Source organism: Galeopterus variegatus, unplaced genomic scaffold, assembly GCF_000696425.1.
Source record: "Galeopterus variegatus unplaced genomic scaffold, G_variegatus-3.0.2 Scaffold2217, whole genome shotgun sequence".
NCBI classification, from domain to species: Eukaryota; Metazoa; Chordata; class Mammalia; order Dermoptera; family Cynocephalidae; genus Galeopterus; species Galeopterus variegatus.
In genome coordinates, this window is record NW_007728328.1 from 76,435 (window position 1) to 92,235 (window position 15,801).

Here is a 15,801-nt window from a genome sequence, read left to right on the forward strand (position 1 = left end):
AACACTTTCGTAACTATCAACCCAAGCTAACCCCACAGTAAGGCACTACAAAGGCAATTTAGCCTTCCCTTCCCATTCTGCCTCTTTAATCAAGGTGCCCACCAATGACCCTATGGAAACCAATGCAAGGCATTATGCTAAGAGGAAACAATGCATTCTGACCTCCATACCAACTTTCAGAAAGTAAACTATAGTGAAACAAACTATTCAGCTGAATTCTGAATAAAGATAGGTATGAAGCAGAGACCCCAAACCCTTCAGAAAAAGTAAAAAGACAAGGAGGGAAAAGAGCTTGGGACAGAAAGTTTCCTACACAGCCAACAGACACACTGTTCACCAAGGTAGCTTGGTGCTCAGGAAGGTGAGAGCTTAGGGAAGGGATAGGGAAAGAAAAGGTTAATATGTGAGTCAAATCCTTTGCTAGATGTTTTCATTTAAATTCCCATTTACTCCTCACAATAATGCTAAGGGAAAAATTGTATTACCTTAATTTACAAATGAGAAACCTGAGGCCCTTGGAGGTTAAGAAAGTTGTCCATGACTACATCAGCTAATAACTAGCAGAGCCAGCTCACAAACCATGCCTGCCTGGGTCTAAAGCCATTTCCACTTTACAACACTGCCTCTGGGTTTCTGAAATGAGTGCAGTACTCCCAGGGGACATGCAGGGTTATAGTCATATCCCAAGAAAGAAAAGTCCCTACTTCTCCCTCCACTATTTTCACACCGTCAGTGTGAGACAATGGTGGTGGCAACACATACGCACAGATCCCAGAAACTTAGAGAAAGAAGAATTGAGAAAAAATGATTATATATGTTTAGTTGCCCTTGGGGGAAATAAAGTTTTCTTTGTAAAGATATTGAGTGCTTTAATATAATTAAATTAGTATCATAATTCAAATGTGACTTGTTTATATTGCTATATGATAAACTATCAACTAAACATCTCAATAAAAATAAAAGCTAATGGAAAAATCTCCAGTCGCAGTATTAGAATGAGAATAATCCTGAACCTGAAAATTAATTATAAACTATGTGGTAAGGATACTTGCCAAATAAAATTTTGCCTCTCTTTGGCCACAGTAACTTTTTTTTTTTTTTTTAGTGGACAATTAACACCAACAAATAGTAAATAGTCCCAACGGGTCAGAAAGTTTGATGTATGTTGGCCTAGAGAAATATTGAAATGTTGTTTTCTACTGTGCACATTTACTTGTGCTCTGTCTAAGTACTGCCAAATATCAGAAAATAAATCAAATTTATAAGTCGAAAAGCTTGGGGCAGGGGAGGGCTTCAGAAAACCAAAATTCCAGTGATATAATTACAATTTAAGATACTTTATGGAGGGCCGAGCCCGTGGCACACTCAGGAGAGTGCGGCGCTGGGAGCGCAGCAGCGCTCCCGCTGCGGGTTCAGATCCTATATAGGGATGACCGGTGCGCTCACAGTGCTCACTGGCTGAGCGCGGTGCGGCCGGTCTCAAAAAAGGACAAAAAAAAAAGATACTTTATGGAGAGCTTTTGAAATTACACACACACACACACACACACACACACACACACACACGCTATGACTAAATTAACGAACCTTATTTTGATTGAGAGGATCGTTCCGCAGTCTCTGTTTGTTCTTCTGTAATTTACTAGGCATCATCTTTCCAGTTCTGAAGTCAAAACTGCTGAGGTCAACAGTATTTCCCAGGTATCTTGCCAACTGAGGTTTGCTCCTGAACTTCTTACCACTTGGACTAGAAGAAAGATATGGTTAATTAAACAAAAGGCAACAATATATACTCTAGATCCCTATATGAACCTTTCCTTCATGCCTTCCTTTCTGCCACCAATTGTTACCACATTATAATTTTACATATTTATTTTTTTTTAAGAAATGTTAAAGTTTGAAAGAAACTTCCTAACCTCCTCATAAGAAGAGATAATGTGTCAACTAGTATTTCACTCTCCTAAGTACTGCACTGAAGCACATAAGAGATGTTACTACAGATTATCCCATAGTCATTCATTCAGCAACACTGACAGAACCCAAACACAAACTTCATGCAGAGCACAAAGTGCACACTTCAGATGTCTTCAATCTTATAAACTTTCTTTCCAAATTAACTTTTAAAATGTTATTTCTGTCTGTACTACACATACATAATGCCAGCAGTAATCAGAAAGAATTTCAGGACAAATTCTTCTGAAGTCAACAACTCTTTTGTTAACACACATGTACACACAACCATTTGGAAACCAGATAATCCTCAGGCTATTGATATGTGCTAAAATTTATAAAAGAAAAAATTCTTGAATTCTGACAACGTCTAAATGCTCCTTAATATAACTATTGAAACAAGGAAACTAAGGCAGGCATTTGCAAACGTGCTTGTACAATGCTGACATGAGTTTTGTAAGCCGAACTCCTACTTTAGAGAAGCATATGAAGAATAATATACTCCTTGTAAAAAATATTGTCAAAGCTGGAAAATTACAAAAGTGCTAGAATTATACAGAGGACTAAACTAAACTAGACGTTCTTAAAAATGTTCTTCCTGGTGGCATTAATCTGTAAGGAATCCTTTTTAGGAAGAATGCACCAAAGTCTTATCTAATACATTTTCTAAGCCAAATGTGCTAGAACAAACTGGTAAAGTCAGTGTGACATGTCACCAGAAGAAAATTTTGAGAATTCCAGAATACCTCTCAAAGAAGTCAGCATGTCATATTTCGAACTTAACCTTGCACCACTGACCACAAGAAACGAAAAATAATTCAACAAGAAGACAAAAAGACAAAAGGAGAAGGTTGTGAAACCAAGAACTAAAATACTCCCCTGGAACAACAAAACTTCTCTCTGGGTCAAGTCCAAACCAATACACCACCCTTGTCACAAACTCTATGGTATTCTGCTACCACAAACTTCAGAATAACTGAAGATCATATCAACATTCTTTTTTCACAATCATATGACTTAAGTTTTCCTGAAACACAATTCAAGGCACAGATTCAGCAGACAGATGAAGATAACCACCAGAGCATAACAGAATAGAACAAAGCAGACAACAGTCAGAACATAGCAGGAGAAAGAATACAGGATTATAATAAGCAAACTTTAACTCCAATTCTAACCTAGACATATAAATATGCTCAGTATCACAAAATAAAATAGCAAGTCACTCTCAACATTGTCCAAAACTTGAATCGTCTCTGCCCAACCCCAACACACACTTCTATCCCCAGACCTGATCTTCTGTATTCCTCCTCTTTGTTGGTGGCATCACGGTCCACATATCTAATCTTCCAAGCTAGAAGGCCATATCACAATCTTCCACTGCCCTCTCTCTCAGCCATACATCCAGTACCGAGTTCTAAACATTCAGAAATTCCTCAATGCTGCAAAAATAGCTTTGTCTCCTTAATAATACATCAAAAGCTTTCAATCTCATATATATATTTTCTCCAGACACTTTTCCCACCATCCATGGTATCCCACATTCCAAACTCAAAATCACCAAAATATGCCATATACCTTTAATTCTTCCAGCAATGTTATTCTAGAATGGAAGGAGGAGCATAAGCAATACCCTGCCTGTCAAAGGGCTATTAAATCCTCCAAGCCCAGCTAAAATGCCATGTCCCCTAGGGAGCCTTCTCTAATTCAAGTTGGAAATAATTCTACTAAATACACTGCAATTGTTTGATTACAATAACTCCTACATATTTCTTTAATGAGTCAAGCCAGAAATTACAATGACACTTTTTAAAACCCTCAAGCGTCATACAGGTTGAGCATCCCCAATCTGAGAATCCAAAATGCTCCAAAATCCAAAACTTTTTGAGTGCCAACAAGATGCCACATGTGGAAAATTCCACATCTGACTTCATGTGCTTTCTTTTTTTTTTTGTCCTTTTTGAGACCGGCCGCACCTCGCTCAGCCAGTGAGCGCTGTGAGCGCACCGGTCATCCCTATATAGGATCCGAAGCCACGGCGGGAGCGCTGCTGCACTCCCAGCGCTGCACTCTCCCAAGTGCGCCAAGGGCTCGGCCCCTTCATGTGCTTTCTGATGGCTCAGTGTATACAAACTTTGTTTCATGTACAAAATTATTAAAAATATTATATAAGATTATATTCAGGCTATTTGTATAAGGTGTATATGAAACATAAATGAACTTCATGTTTAGACCTGGGTCCCATCTCCAAGATACTTCATTATACATATATGTAAATAATTCCAAAATCCAAAAAATCTGAAACACTTCTGATCCCAAGTATTTTGGATTAGAGAAACTCAACATATACAAAGGCTAGCAATGAACAAGGTAACTTTCTGAGAGCAAGACACCTTATGAGTTGAACAGTAAAGGATGTGGTTTCATTTGCAAGCACAGTGGAATTATAAGTCCTATGCTTACTTAAGCTACACTTCATAGAATTTTTAAAAATTGAACTGGAAAAAATATTTTCACAGTTAATCTGTTACACTACATAAGAAATAAAGTATTACTAAATGGCCCAAAATTATTTTAGAAAATTGGTAAAGATTAGTCTATTATGTCACTTACATAATTACAAATAATTGTAATTAACATAGAATAGCTATATAGTCCCTATAATCAGATACTCAAGTTACTGATAAGATTCTAATATATGACAAACCTCAAAAATGAAAAAAAAAAAATCTCTGCAAAAAATAAAATAAAAATTCTCAATTAGATATTCCTCTAATAGATCTCTTTAATTCAATAAAAGCTGAGGTCTTGTGGACCTTGTTTCAACAGACTAATTTTCCTGAAGACAAAAATATTCAGGTAGCAACTTTTACCAAAAAGATGCACACTACTGTTCTTACCACATGGCTCAGAGACAAATTTTTGAGGGAATCAACTGATAAATTTCACAAATTAAGCCTGCAATAAGTAGTTCCTCAGGTAACAGTTGAAATGTCAGCTATGTACTACAGCTGAAAACATACTACAGCCCCATTATAACATTCCTCCATAAAACAACTCTTCAGAGATCAATCCACTTTAGACACCTCTCCCCAAATCAAGAAAATTTAAATATCTAAGAACTCGGTTAATAGGCTATACTCATGAAATGTGAATCCATAAATTTATGATGTAGGTTAGCAGTTTAACGTGGCTTAAAATCATTCCTATGTTTACTGATTTTAAAAATCAAGTGGAGGGTGTCTATTATAAAACTAAATTAGCAATGGAGGAAAAAAGGTAGAAGCCAAGTTATAACTATTAGCATATCCCCAAAACAGAATATCAACTTGTAACTATTAAATTCTTATTCATACTGAATCACTACCTCCTGTCATAAAGATGGAATTCTATGAAGCATCTGTACTGGATGTCTATCCACATTTGTCACACACACGGCTGCATTGAGAAAACAGTAGTACACGCCACTGTCTTCTTCGTAAATGCTAAAGCTTGTGCATGTTACTTTAAGGAAAGTCAACCTAGCTGCCCCAGGGGATTTTAAGGCCAGATACCTTTCCCTGCAAAAGATGAAGGCAAGCATACAGGAAGGCAAGGCCCAAGGGAATGGTTAAGGAGAATTCTGCCCATGAGATGCAGACCACCTGCACAACAGCAATCTGACCCTGGAAGTGACAAACTGAGGAAGTAAATGCTAGATGAACAAAATTACTGTCACTTAAGCCCTGGTTTTATCCAGAGTGACGAAGTCATCATCTGTCTGCCCTCTGTGATGGCTGCTGTAGGTCCTGTTCTCAGAAATATAAGGACTTAAAGTGACTAAGCTTTTATTCTAAAAACATCAACTCATAACTTAAGGAAATTATTCTTTTTTTTTTTTTCCAAACTCTAGTAGACTGGTGGAGGATGTTAGTCATTTTCAGTTTTCTCTGCCCAAAGTGATTACTTCAAATCCCAGTAATGAAATACCATTTCACTTTCAACCACAAAAAAAATTCCCTCCCAACTGTACCCTAGTTACGCCATTACTGAACCAACTTGTGATCACACCTTTAACTTCTCCTACCCACTATTTAAATACCCTGAAGAAAAATACTAATTAAATGAAAACCAGAAACATGAGTTGTATTTTTCCAGTTCATATAAGAACATTTCCTCACTTGAACTATGTCTTTGTCTCCTTTCAATTCAACTTTTTAAAGCAATTCTTAAATCTAACTCCATCACAGAGGTTTTTAAATATAGATTATCAAAAAGAAAGAAATTTTATCTGGCATCTGACTTTCAAATCTAGAAAAAAATGTAATTGATATGCTAGAAATACCTAAATTACAATCACCTTAATTTAGAAGTATTCACACTGTGTCACACTGTGAACTCACCTGTAATCACCATTACCTGAGCTAGACAACCACAACATGCCCTGCCAGTCTACGACATAAAAATTATAGCATCAGAAGACCTGCTGCTTGCATGTGAAACTGCACTGTGAAACCACCCCTCTAATACAGCAGAACAATTTTTTCATGTTACTTTGGGAACATGGATAATTATGATGTTTAGTCAAACCATTATGAGGAGACCAGGTCTGAGCAAATACAAGTATATCTTCAGACCAGTTTCTAACACGATAAACTGTGGGGGTGGCAGTCATCAGAGTGGAGTAGATGAAGTGGCCTGTGACTGACAAGAAGCATCATGATGACAGATGGCTAACTATATGGCTAAATAGCATCCCCATCAATGTCAGGAAGTACTTTGTGGGGAATAGTAAAAATCTCCACACCAAAAATTCTATAAGGTACAGCACTGGAAATGTTTGCGACTAAAGAAACATCAACTTTTTTTTTTTTTTTTACCCCTTTAAATGGTAAAGCTTACTTGTTATTTACAAGAGTAAGTATTAAAACAAAAAAGAAAAGATTTTCCTAACTTTAAAAAATAATTGTTTCCAGAATCAAATGTTAGCTGAGACTAAAAATCTGAAATTAAAATTATCTTTCTGTACTTAGGTACCCCTTTAAATGGTAAAGCTTACTTGTTATTTACAAGAGTAAGTATTAAAACAAAAAAGAAAAGATTTTCCTAACTTTAAAAAATAATTGTTTTCAGAATCAAATGTTAGCTGAGACTAAAAATCTGAAATTAAAATTATCTTTCTGTACTTAGGTACAAGTCATATAATTAGAAAAACCACCATATGTTAAAGAACATATACCATTGCTTAAAAACACACACACAAATATACCCAAAAAGCAGACTGGAAACTACTATGTCAAAATATTAGCAGTGGTTCTCTTTGGAATTATAATAATGATTGTCATTTCCCTCCCTACAGTCTTCTATTTTTTCCAGTTTTCCACACTGAGCATGGGTTACTTATATAATCAGGAAAAAAATGTAATATTTTTTAAAACCCTGAAGAACACTTATAACCTAATATCTGCCCTAATCGCATTTCAAAATACAACAAAATACTGTAAATCTTCACATAACTACCAAGCACATGCTTCTATTTATGTTGCTTAATTAAGTGAGGAGAAAGAAACTAACATTGTGATCTACTGACCATCTATTACACACCAAATGCCTTACGTGAATTCATTTAATCTCCAAAAACTTCCATGAGGTAGAATTCTTACCCTCAATTTACAGTTGGGGAATCAGAGGCCTGAAGAAACTTAAAAATCTGTCCAAGTTAAACAGTAAAGCAAGATTCAAAGCCCTGATCTACTGACTCAAAAGTCCCCATTCTTTATTCTAAACCAGGGCTACCGAAGTGTGGTCTGTGCACAAACTTACTAGTCCTCAAATAAGTACACAAGTGCAGAAAAAGCATTTAGAAACTGCTATGGTAATTTGACAGGGTGAGTTTATGACTGTGGAATCTAATAATAAAAAGTTGCAACATATGTTTTGTTGTGTCCACTTTTATTTCACTTTTCTATTATGTTTTATTGCAGACCACTCTACTTCCAAGATACTATAACAGCTTCACAGTTACAGCAAAAGAAATAATAAATTAGTTAAAATTAGGTAGAAACATATTATCCACCCAAGAAGATACAAAAGCAACTTTTAGTTGTAGATGTTTTAAGCAAAGGATAAAAGAATTTTTTAATATTAGAAGGAAATCAAAAGTCCTATAGATACTTTCATGTCCAAAAATCTGTATGTAATATATACATACAAACACTATACACATGGTTAGGGAAAATAAGATAATTTTCTCCAGCTATTCAATATTTGTATACCTTACTTAGTACAAGGCAGGATGCTGGGTATAGCAGGAGACGCAAGACAGCCTTTATAGGACAGTCAGGTCTATTACCTACAGCCAGCATTAACCACAAGCTTTTTGGATTTAATAGAGAAACAAATTAACCACTTGCTTCATTCAGCAAAAATTTACTGTGCTGGATCCTGAAGATTCAAAACTGAATCAGACTCAGCCCCTGACATTGAGGAAGTTCAGAATCTGGTGTGCAACAAAGACTTACCAACTATTTATTCAAGCAAATGTGGCAAGAGTTAACAGAATTATACTTTAAAAACCATAAGAGTTGCCTATTTCTGCTAGGAGGCTCTGAGAAAGGGTGTTTTAAAGAGATGCATACCTGTTAAAAAGAATTTTAAGGACATTCATCCTTGCTTTATCTATGGATTCCTCCAGTATAAAAAGAACAAAGGAAAAAAACACCAAGATATAGCACTCAAAAAAACATTTAAAAGAGAATGATGGTATTGACTCACATTTGTAAGTCACTCATAAATGCTAAGTGCTCAATTTTAAAAACTAATTTTAAACTTTATTTGTTATTATTTATATTCACATTGAGCTTATGCACATCAAGTTCCCAAACAAATGAGTTTGAATTTATATTCTAATGAGAAAGACAGGGCAAAATCATGAGATCCACAGATATTATTCAAATTTCATTCTATTTCATACCGCATGTCCTCACTCACAAGTGGGAGCTCAGATACAAAGAAAGAAAGACAATAATAAAACACTGAATTTTCCGAAGGAGAGAACAGACCTACAGTTACTAGAGGTGAGAAAGGGAGAGGAGAAGAGTGGAGAGGGAGTAACTGGTCAAGGGACACAAAAAGTAATTATGATTTGTAATGATGAATATGCTAGTAATGTTGATTTGATCATCACATACTGTACACAAATACTGATAGTCAACTCTGTACCCCATAAATATGTATAAATAAAAATAATTTTTTAAAAATGAATTTCATTCTATTTCATACTTTTATTCTCCTTCCTTAGGAAGTTTCAGTTTTTAGAAGGTCCGATGAAATTAAGGAAAACTTCATTTTACAATTTTCTTAGCAATTTCTTAGTGGAAATAGGAAAGAACAATAGAAGACTAATACACAAGAGCGACAAAGATATTACTATTCCAAGCCAAACTAAATCCGGTGTTGATGGTTGACGGTTCATTTCTAATTCATCATACAGATCTTGAGAAAATCTCAAACATGAGTTAAAAGGTTATAAATTTCTATTAGTCGCACTATAAAATCTAAAAAAGCAAACAAACAAAAAAGCATCACCTCCTTTGCAAATCACCCACTTCTGTTCCATTAATTAAATCTAAATTATGAAGAAAATTATGACTACATAGCTCACAAAATTTTTAAAAGCAATTTGAAAAAATCATCTATCAATTTCTGTTGGAGATTATTTTTGGAATGTATACGCATCAGTTCCTTTTGAGTTATGCATTTCCTCTAATACAGGTATTGTGGGTGTTGTGGATGTTGTGCCAGGTGACACTTTGCATGTCAGATTCTAAAAATCAGATGTAAGACAGATGGCAATGTTGTATCCTAACAAAAATTTTAGCACATATCAAAGAGATGTGATGGTACAGCTGAGGGAGAAGTATCAGAGCACAATTTCCACCACACCTACATGTCTTTCATTTCTAGATCCATGCTTCAATCAGGCAACATCAAGACAAAAGACTAAAAGCAAGCCAAACTTTCTATTATACAATAAACTCTTAATAAATATTGGATTTCTTTCCTTTCTCCAACTAAAGAGATTTTTTTAAAATTGTTCTTTAGGGTATATTTCAACTGTATCTCCACTCTAAAAGAAGTATATGAACTTTTTTCATGAACCATATAAAACTATCTCATAAGCTACACTGAGCCTGCAAGTTACAACTTGATTTCTTCTAATTTAAGTGAAAGCTTTTAAAATGAAGACCTATAGTTTCCTCCCTGGGGAATATGTTGCCTATCTGAGTATCTGAGAAATAACAGGGTTAACCCTAGGTTGAACATACATCAAAGAGAAAGCAGGGGAAGGGAGATAGAGAACATATCTGAACAAATAGATCACTTCTACGATCCGGAATAATACGGCTCTAATTATGTTAATTTACCACGCCTATCTGAATATCTGAGAAATAACAGGGTTAACCCTAGGTTGAACATACATCAAAGAGAAAGCAGGGGAAGGGAGATAGAGAACATACCTGAACAAATAGATCACTTCTACGATCCGGAATAATACGGCTCTAATTATGTTAATTTACCACAATTTTTCCACTTTTTCCCCTCCAGTATTACATAAAGCTGGAAGGTCATACTTTGGTACAATGGCTTCACTATCGAATAAATTTTAAAATTTACCCTTTGATACTTTCAGGATGCAAGTATAATAACAGCTAATAATTACATTACTTTAGTGGCACACCAACAAAGCGTGAGAAAGTAGATTAGGCATGAGGTATTGCAATATTTGAGAATACGAGTAGGAATCTGTATGCCAGGCACAGAATACACATAGAAATAAGGCACACAAGACCCTATGCTACACCCTATACTATATAGTCAGTGAAATTCAAATGCTGATTTCTTACTTGTGTCTGTGCACTATGAGCATCTTATTTACCACTTTCACTTTATACCTAATATTTAAAATCCCAGGAAAGGCTTTCTATCCTTCTACAGTATCCTCAGATTAATGATAAAAATTAGAAACTTAGGGCTGGCCGGTTAGCTCACTTGGTTAGACTGTGGTGCTAATAACACCACAGTCAAGGGTTCAGATCCCCTTACTGGCCAGTGGCCAAAAAAAAAGAAAATTAGAAATTTAAAAATGTTTGGCCTTAATAATAAAATATCTCAATCAATTTCATCCCAACACAAAAGGTAATATAAACAAAGCAAAAGGCAAGAAGTCATTTAAGGCTTGTTTTACAAAATTTTAAGTGCAATATTAATTGGTAAACACTGATTTAGTATCTGTGTGTCCAACGTTGTGCCTAGAGGGAAAGAAGACAGGTATGCGAGAAAGCCACACGCTCTACAAAAATGAATATTAGAGTACTTCAGGAGACACACAGAAATAACCAGAAAGAAAGAAAATAATATGGGGAAGGACTTTTGATTAAAAGCCAAGAAGACTTTAACAAGAGTATATAAGAACTATAACAATGGTTGTATTTCCTCCCCTGGTCCATTCAACCAGTTTTCTCCAAAGACCACATGGAGAGGGTTTTTTTTTTTTAAGGCAAAAAGCAGGAGGGGGGGGGAGGGAGTTTGGCTGAACTTTGACATCTTCAATGATTCAGAATCCATGTCCTCAAAGCATCATACTAGCCTTTAGTAACAAATGGGATATACCTATACATTTTTAAAACCTATTTATTTGTTCAGCCCATACAATTGCAATTACTTAATGAATTGTTTTCCTTAATTCATCCTTAAACATATGCAAAGCTTCAAGAAATCTACATATTTATTTCACTGCTCTAGAATTGAATCCTTATAACACTATGAAGTACAGGTAAGATCATACCCATTTTACAAATGGTGAAACCACAGCACAGCACGGGGAAGTTAAGCGACGTGCTCAAGGATGCAACACTGGTAAGTGAAGAGCTGGAATACAAATTCCAGACCTCTTAACCCCTATGTTCTGCTGCCTTCCGTAGGGACTCCTACTTTGATCAGTATCATTCATGATTTTATAGACTTCAATTATATCTGGGTCCTCTTCTTTCCAGATCAAGAAAGGTGAAATATTTTAGTATCTCTTGCACCTGCTCCCTGTGATTATTTTAAGTCTCTGGTCCCACTGTAACTTTTTTTCAGAGGTATGATCAGGTTCAAACCACCATAATTTTGATAAAGGAATGAAAGTGTTTACTATCATATTTCCAATATCCAATCAGATAATATTTTAATGGCAGCAGCTGTAATAGTTTACCATGACTCCAAAGAGCCTAGAACCCAACGAGTTTAGACTTGATAAAAAAGGCAAGAGAAAGCTACAAAAGGATCCTATGAAGAGGAAAATAATAATTCAAAAATATCAATCGGGAAGTGTTATTCAGGGAACCAAGCACTAGAAATGACAGGAGTCAAGTAGAGCAGTTAGAAAATTATTGTTCAAATAGTGGGTTCAAATGATGGCAACAAACTTTTTCAGAAACTATACCAATGGATCCAATACTTTACCAAACCACACCCTTTTTAAAAACACACTTTGGATGATAATATAACAACTGCCATACACTATTAGTAATCTTGTCAGAAGGCATAATTATATTGCTTAACTGTCAACCAGAGGCACACCTTCCTATTAGAACTTGGCAGTTTCAAAAAGCAGCCAAAAACATTCTACTGAAATTTGAGGCTTTCTTGATGAGCTTAATTTCAGTCCAATTAGTAAGTATAGACCTCGACTGACATTAACAGGCACAGATTTGTTTAAATTAATCTCCCCAGGGACAGGCTAATTCAGGGGTTAGCATTTTAGAATCTGTGTGAACAACTGGGTGCAGGTGTTCACATTACCAACAGGAGAGTTAACCCACTTATTAAACAGATATGGCGGGTGTTTTGTGAGCTACTGGTTTTTTTAAGGTTGGGGGAAACACTAATATGTAAAGCAGTGACCCTGTGGGTTGAAAAATAATTTGCCCTCCTTTACAATAAGTAGGTGACCATCATCAGTCATCAAAGAAAGCTAAAGTCACAAGTCAAAGTAACCACCATATGGCAAGTATCATCACATCATGCTACAGGTATCCTACTGCCTCAGAATGTAACATCTCAGAAGGAAATCCAGACTGGGTGTTACAAACATGCATAGTAACCAACATTTTGTAGTCAGTCAATAAACAATAGACAATACTCCTTCCAGTCCTGAACTAAACACATGTGGCACGAATCTGTTCAACATGTCCTTTCCATTTTGTGTAAACAAGTAAAAGGCAAATCATGCTGCAGCGTCTCATAAAAAGACTTCCACTTTAGAGAGTAATTATTACTATACTGGTTTGTAGTTTGCCTTAAGATTAATTTATTTAGAAAGTTTATTTTAAATTGATTATATCAGTTTTTCTGCCATAAAATATTTATTGAGTTTGTATAAAAAATTTAATGTTGAAAAATTTATAACACATCCAAGGAAACATTAAGTGACCACAAATCAAAATGAGCACTACAGAAATCTAACTTTTTTTTTTTTTCCTTTTTGTCTTTTTTTTACTGACTGGTAACGGGATCACAACCCTCGGTGTCACGCCCGCACCAGGGACCGGCAACGGGACCGCAACCCTCGGTGTTGCGCCTGCACCACGCTCAGCCAGTGAGCGGGAACCGGTCTCCACATGGGATCCGAACCCTCGGTGGGAGCGCCGCCACGCTCTCAAGCGGCACACTCTCCAGTGCGCCACAGGGCCGGCCCCAGAAATCTAACTTTTTGAAATAACTTTTCCAGCTACTATAAGAAAAACAAATGAAGAAGCTTTGCAATAACCAAAAGTTAGTTTGAATAGATACGTCATCCCCACACTAAACAAACCATATCCCAGGAGAACTGCCAGACAAAGTGAAATTCAAAGTTTAACATGCTCTACTGAGAACAGACTAAGTCGCCTATTCCTCAAGGAGTTCAATTCCAGACACAGAATATTCTTGTCAAATATAACTGCCTACAACCTACAAGACATCAGCACATAGTTCACTGGTTATGCAGACTGCCTAGGTGGGAAGAAAACAAAATGGGCTGTTAATGAAAGAATAAACAAAAATGAACTGTGAATAACACTAAAGCAAATAAATTAACTTGAGAGAAGTAATCGTTGTTTTTTTTTTAACCACAATCACTTTCTTAGCATTGTATCAATTATTTGATGGTGGAAAAGAACTTGGCAGTTTCAAAAAGCAGCCAAAAACATTCTACTGAAATTTGAGGCTTTCTTGATGAGCTTAATTTCAGTCCAATTAGTAAGTATAGACCTCGACTGACATTAACAGGCACAGATTTGTTTAAATTAATCTCCCCAGGGACAGGCTAATTCAGGGGTTAGCATTTTGTATCAATTATTTGATGGTGGAAAATACAAAACAAGAAAATCACTTTTATATGTTTAAAATAAGTTTCCCAGTTTATCATTTGTGATTTTAAGATGAATGGTCTCAGATCAAGTGAAAAATTAAGTTCTAATGCAACACCACTCTCATTTTATTTATTTTTTTACTTTAAAACAAAATGAATTTACTGAAACTACTCAGTCATATATTTGAGCAACCATGAGGAATATGTTCATATTTACATGCTACACAAGCAGTGATCACATTCTTGTGTGTATGTACGTATATGTGTGTATATTTTTCTAACCTTTTAAATCTATTGAACAGTATTCTCAATTTGTAAACACTGTATGTGTATATACACATTTTCAAAAAGGTATTAACCTTTTCGATGACAGCAAGAAGGAAATCCTTTATATTATTCCAATGGCTAAATGGCTGACCTTTGGCTCCAACACCCATATACATTCCCTGAAAAATGCTTCAATCAGTCCACAAATATGGCCTTCCAAACCACCAGATGTAACATTTATATTCTCTTCTATAAATGGGGTGGTTTATGAGAAAATTCGGAAGAAATGATTATAAGATAATTCCACTGATATCAAAAGCCAGAGACACTTTCCTGAGCTTACTGGGTCATACAAATTAAAGACATGAACAGCACGACCACCATCACATTAAGGTGAAAATCCTTTAATCATTTAAACCAGGATTCTCGACCTCAGCACTGGTGACATTTGGGGCCAGATAATTCCTTGTTTTGGGGGCTGTCCTACCTACTACAGGATATTTAGCAGCATCTCTGGCCTCTACCCACTAGATGCCAGCAGCATCCCCCACTCTCTAAGTGTGAGAACCAAAAACGTCTCTAGACATTGCTAAATGATCCCTAGGGGGCAAATTTTGGCCTAGGAGTCTAACAAGTTAGTACAGTGTTTCCGTTTTCAAAAGAGAATACATTCTGCAACACCAAGGGAGTTCTACGAAACTTCAGGCATTCCAAATGACTACTTTATATGAAACTTTCCTGGATCCCACAAAGTAACTAAAACCTGTTACTGTAGATAGCTAATTCTTCCACATGTGCATGATTAAACACTCTGGTGATGATGAATCTGGGACAGGCTGGGACAGGAGCCAACAGTGACTGGGTTTTACAGTTTGGATGAATTACACCTTCTTTTAACCCTTCAGTGGACTAACCATCCCTGCCACAGTAACCTTTACTTCGCAAACCATTTCCCCCAGTGCCTTCAATATGAGATGCCGTCCTTTGAGTCCTCACCTTTCAGACACTGCCTCTCACTGCACTGGGGTCAACTGTCACCCAGGGGTTCAGACACCTTCCACTACCAGGCTTGTCTGTCCTTGCCACATACCCTGGGGACCCCTGCTCCCACTCGGGCACTCCCCCAGCCCAGACCAGCACTTGACCCTTGACCCTGGCCTGACCCCGCCGCCCCACCCCCACCCCCAGGGCGGTACCTGAAGTAGTAGACA

At 36.3% G+C, this 15,801-nt stretch overlaps 1 protein-coding gene across 1 annotated transcript in view; it reads right to left on the reverse strand.

Annotated features, from left to right (window-relative positions):
- The window catches only part of MBD2 (methyl-CpG binding domain protein 2), a gene marked incomplete at its 5' end in the record, with an annotated part of 67,571 nt that extends 51,771 nt beyond the window's left edge, over positions 1-15,800 (reverse strand). Inside the window, 2 exons of the mRNA XM_008580950.1 lie at positions 1,588-1,747; positions 15,787-15,800. Of these exons, the coding sequence (XP_008579172.1) occupies positions 1,588-1,747; positions 15,787-15,800 (174 nt within the window). The remainder of the gene's footprint in view (positions 1-1,587; positions 1,748-15,786) is intronic.
- Between the last annotated feature and the right edge of the window lies 1 nt (position 15,801).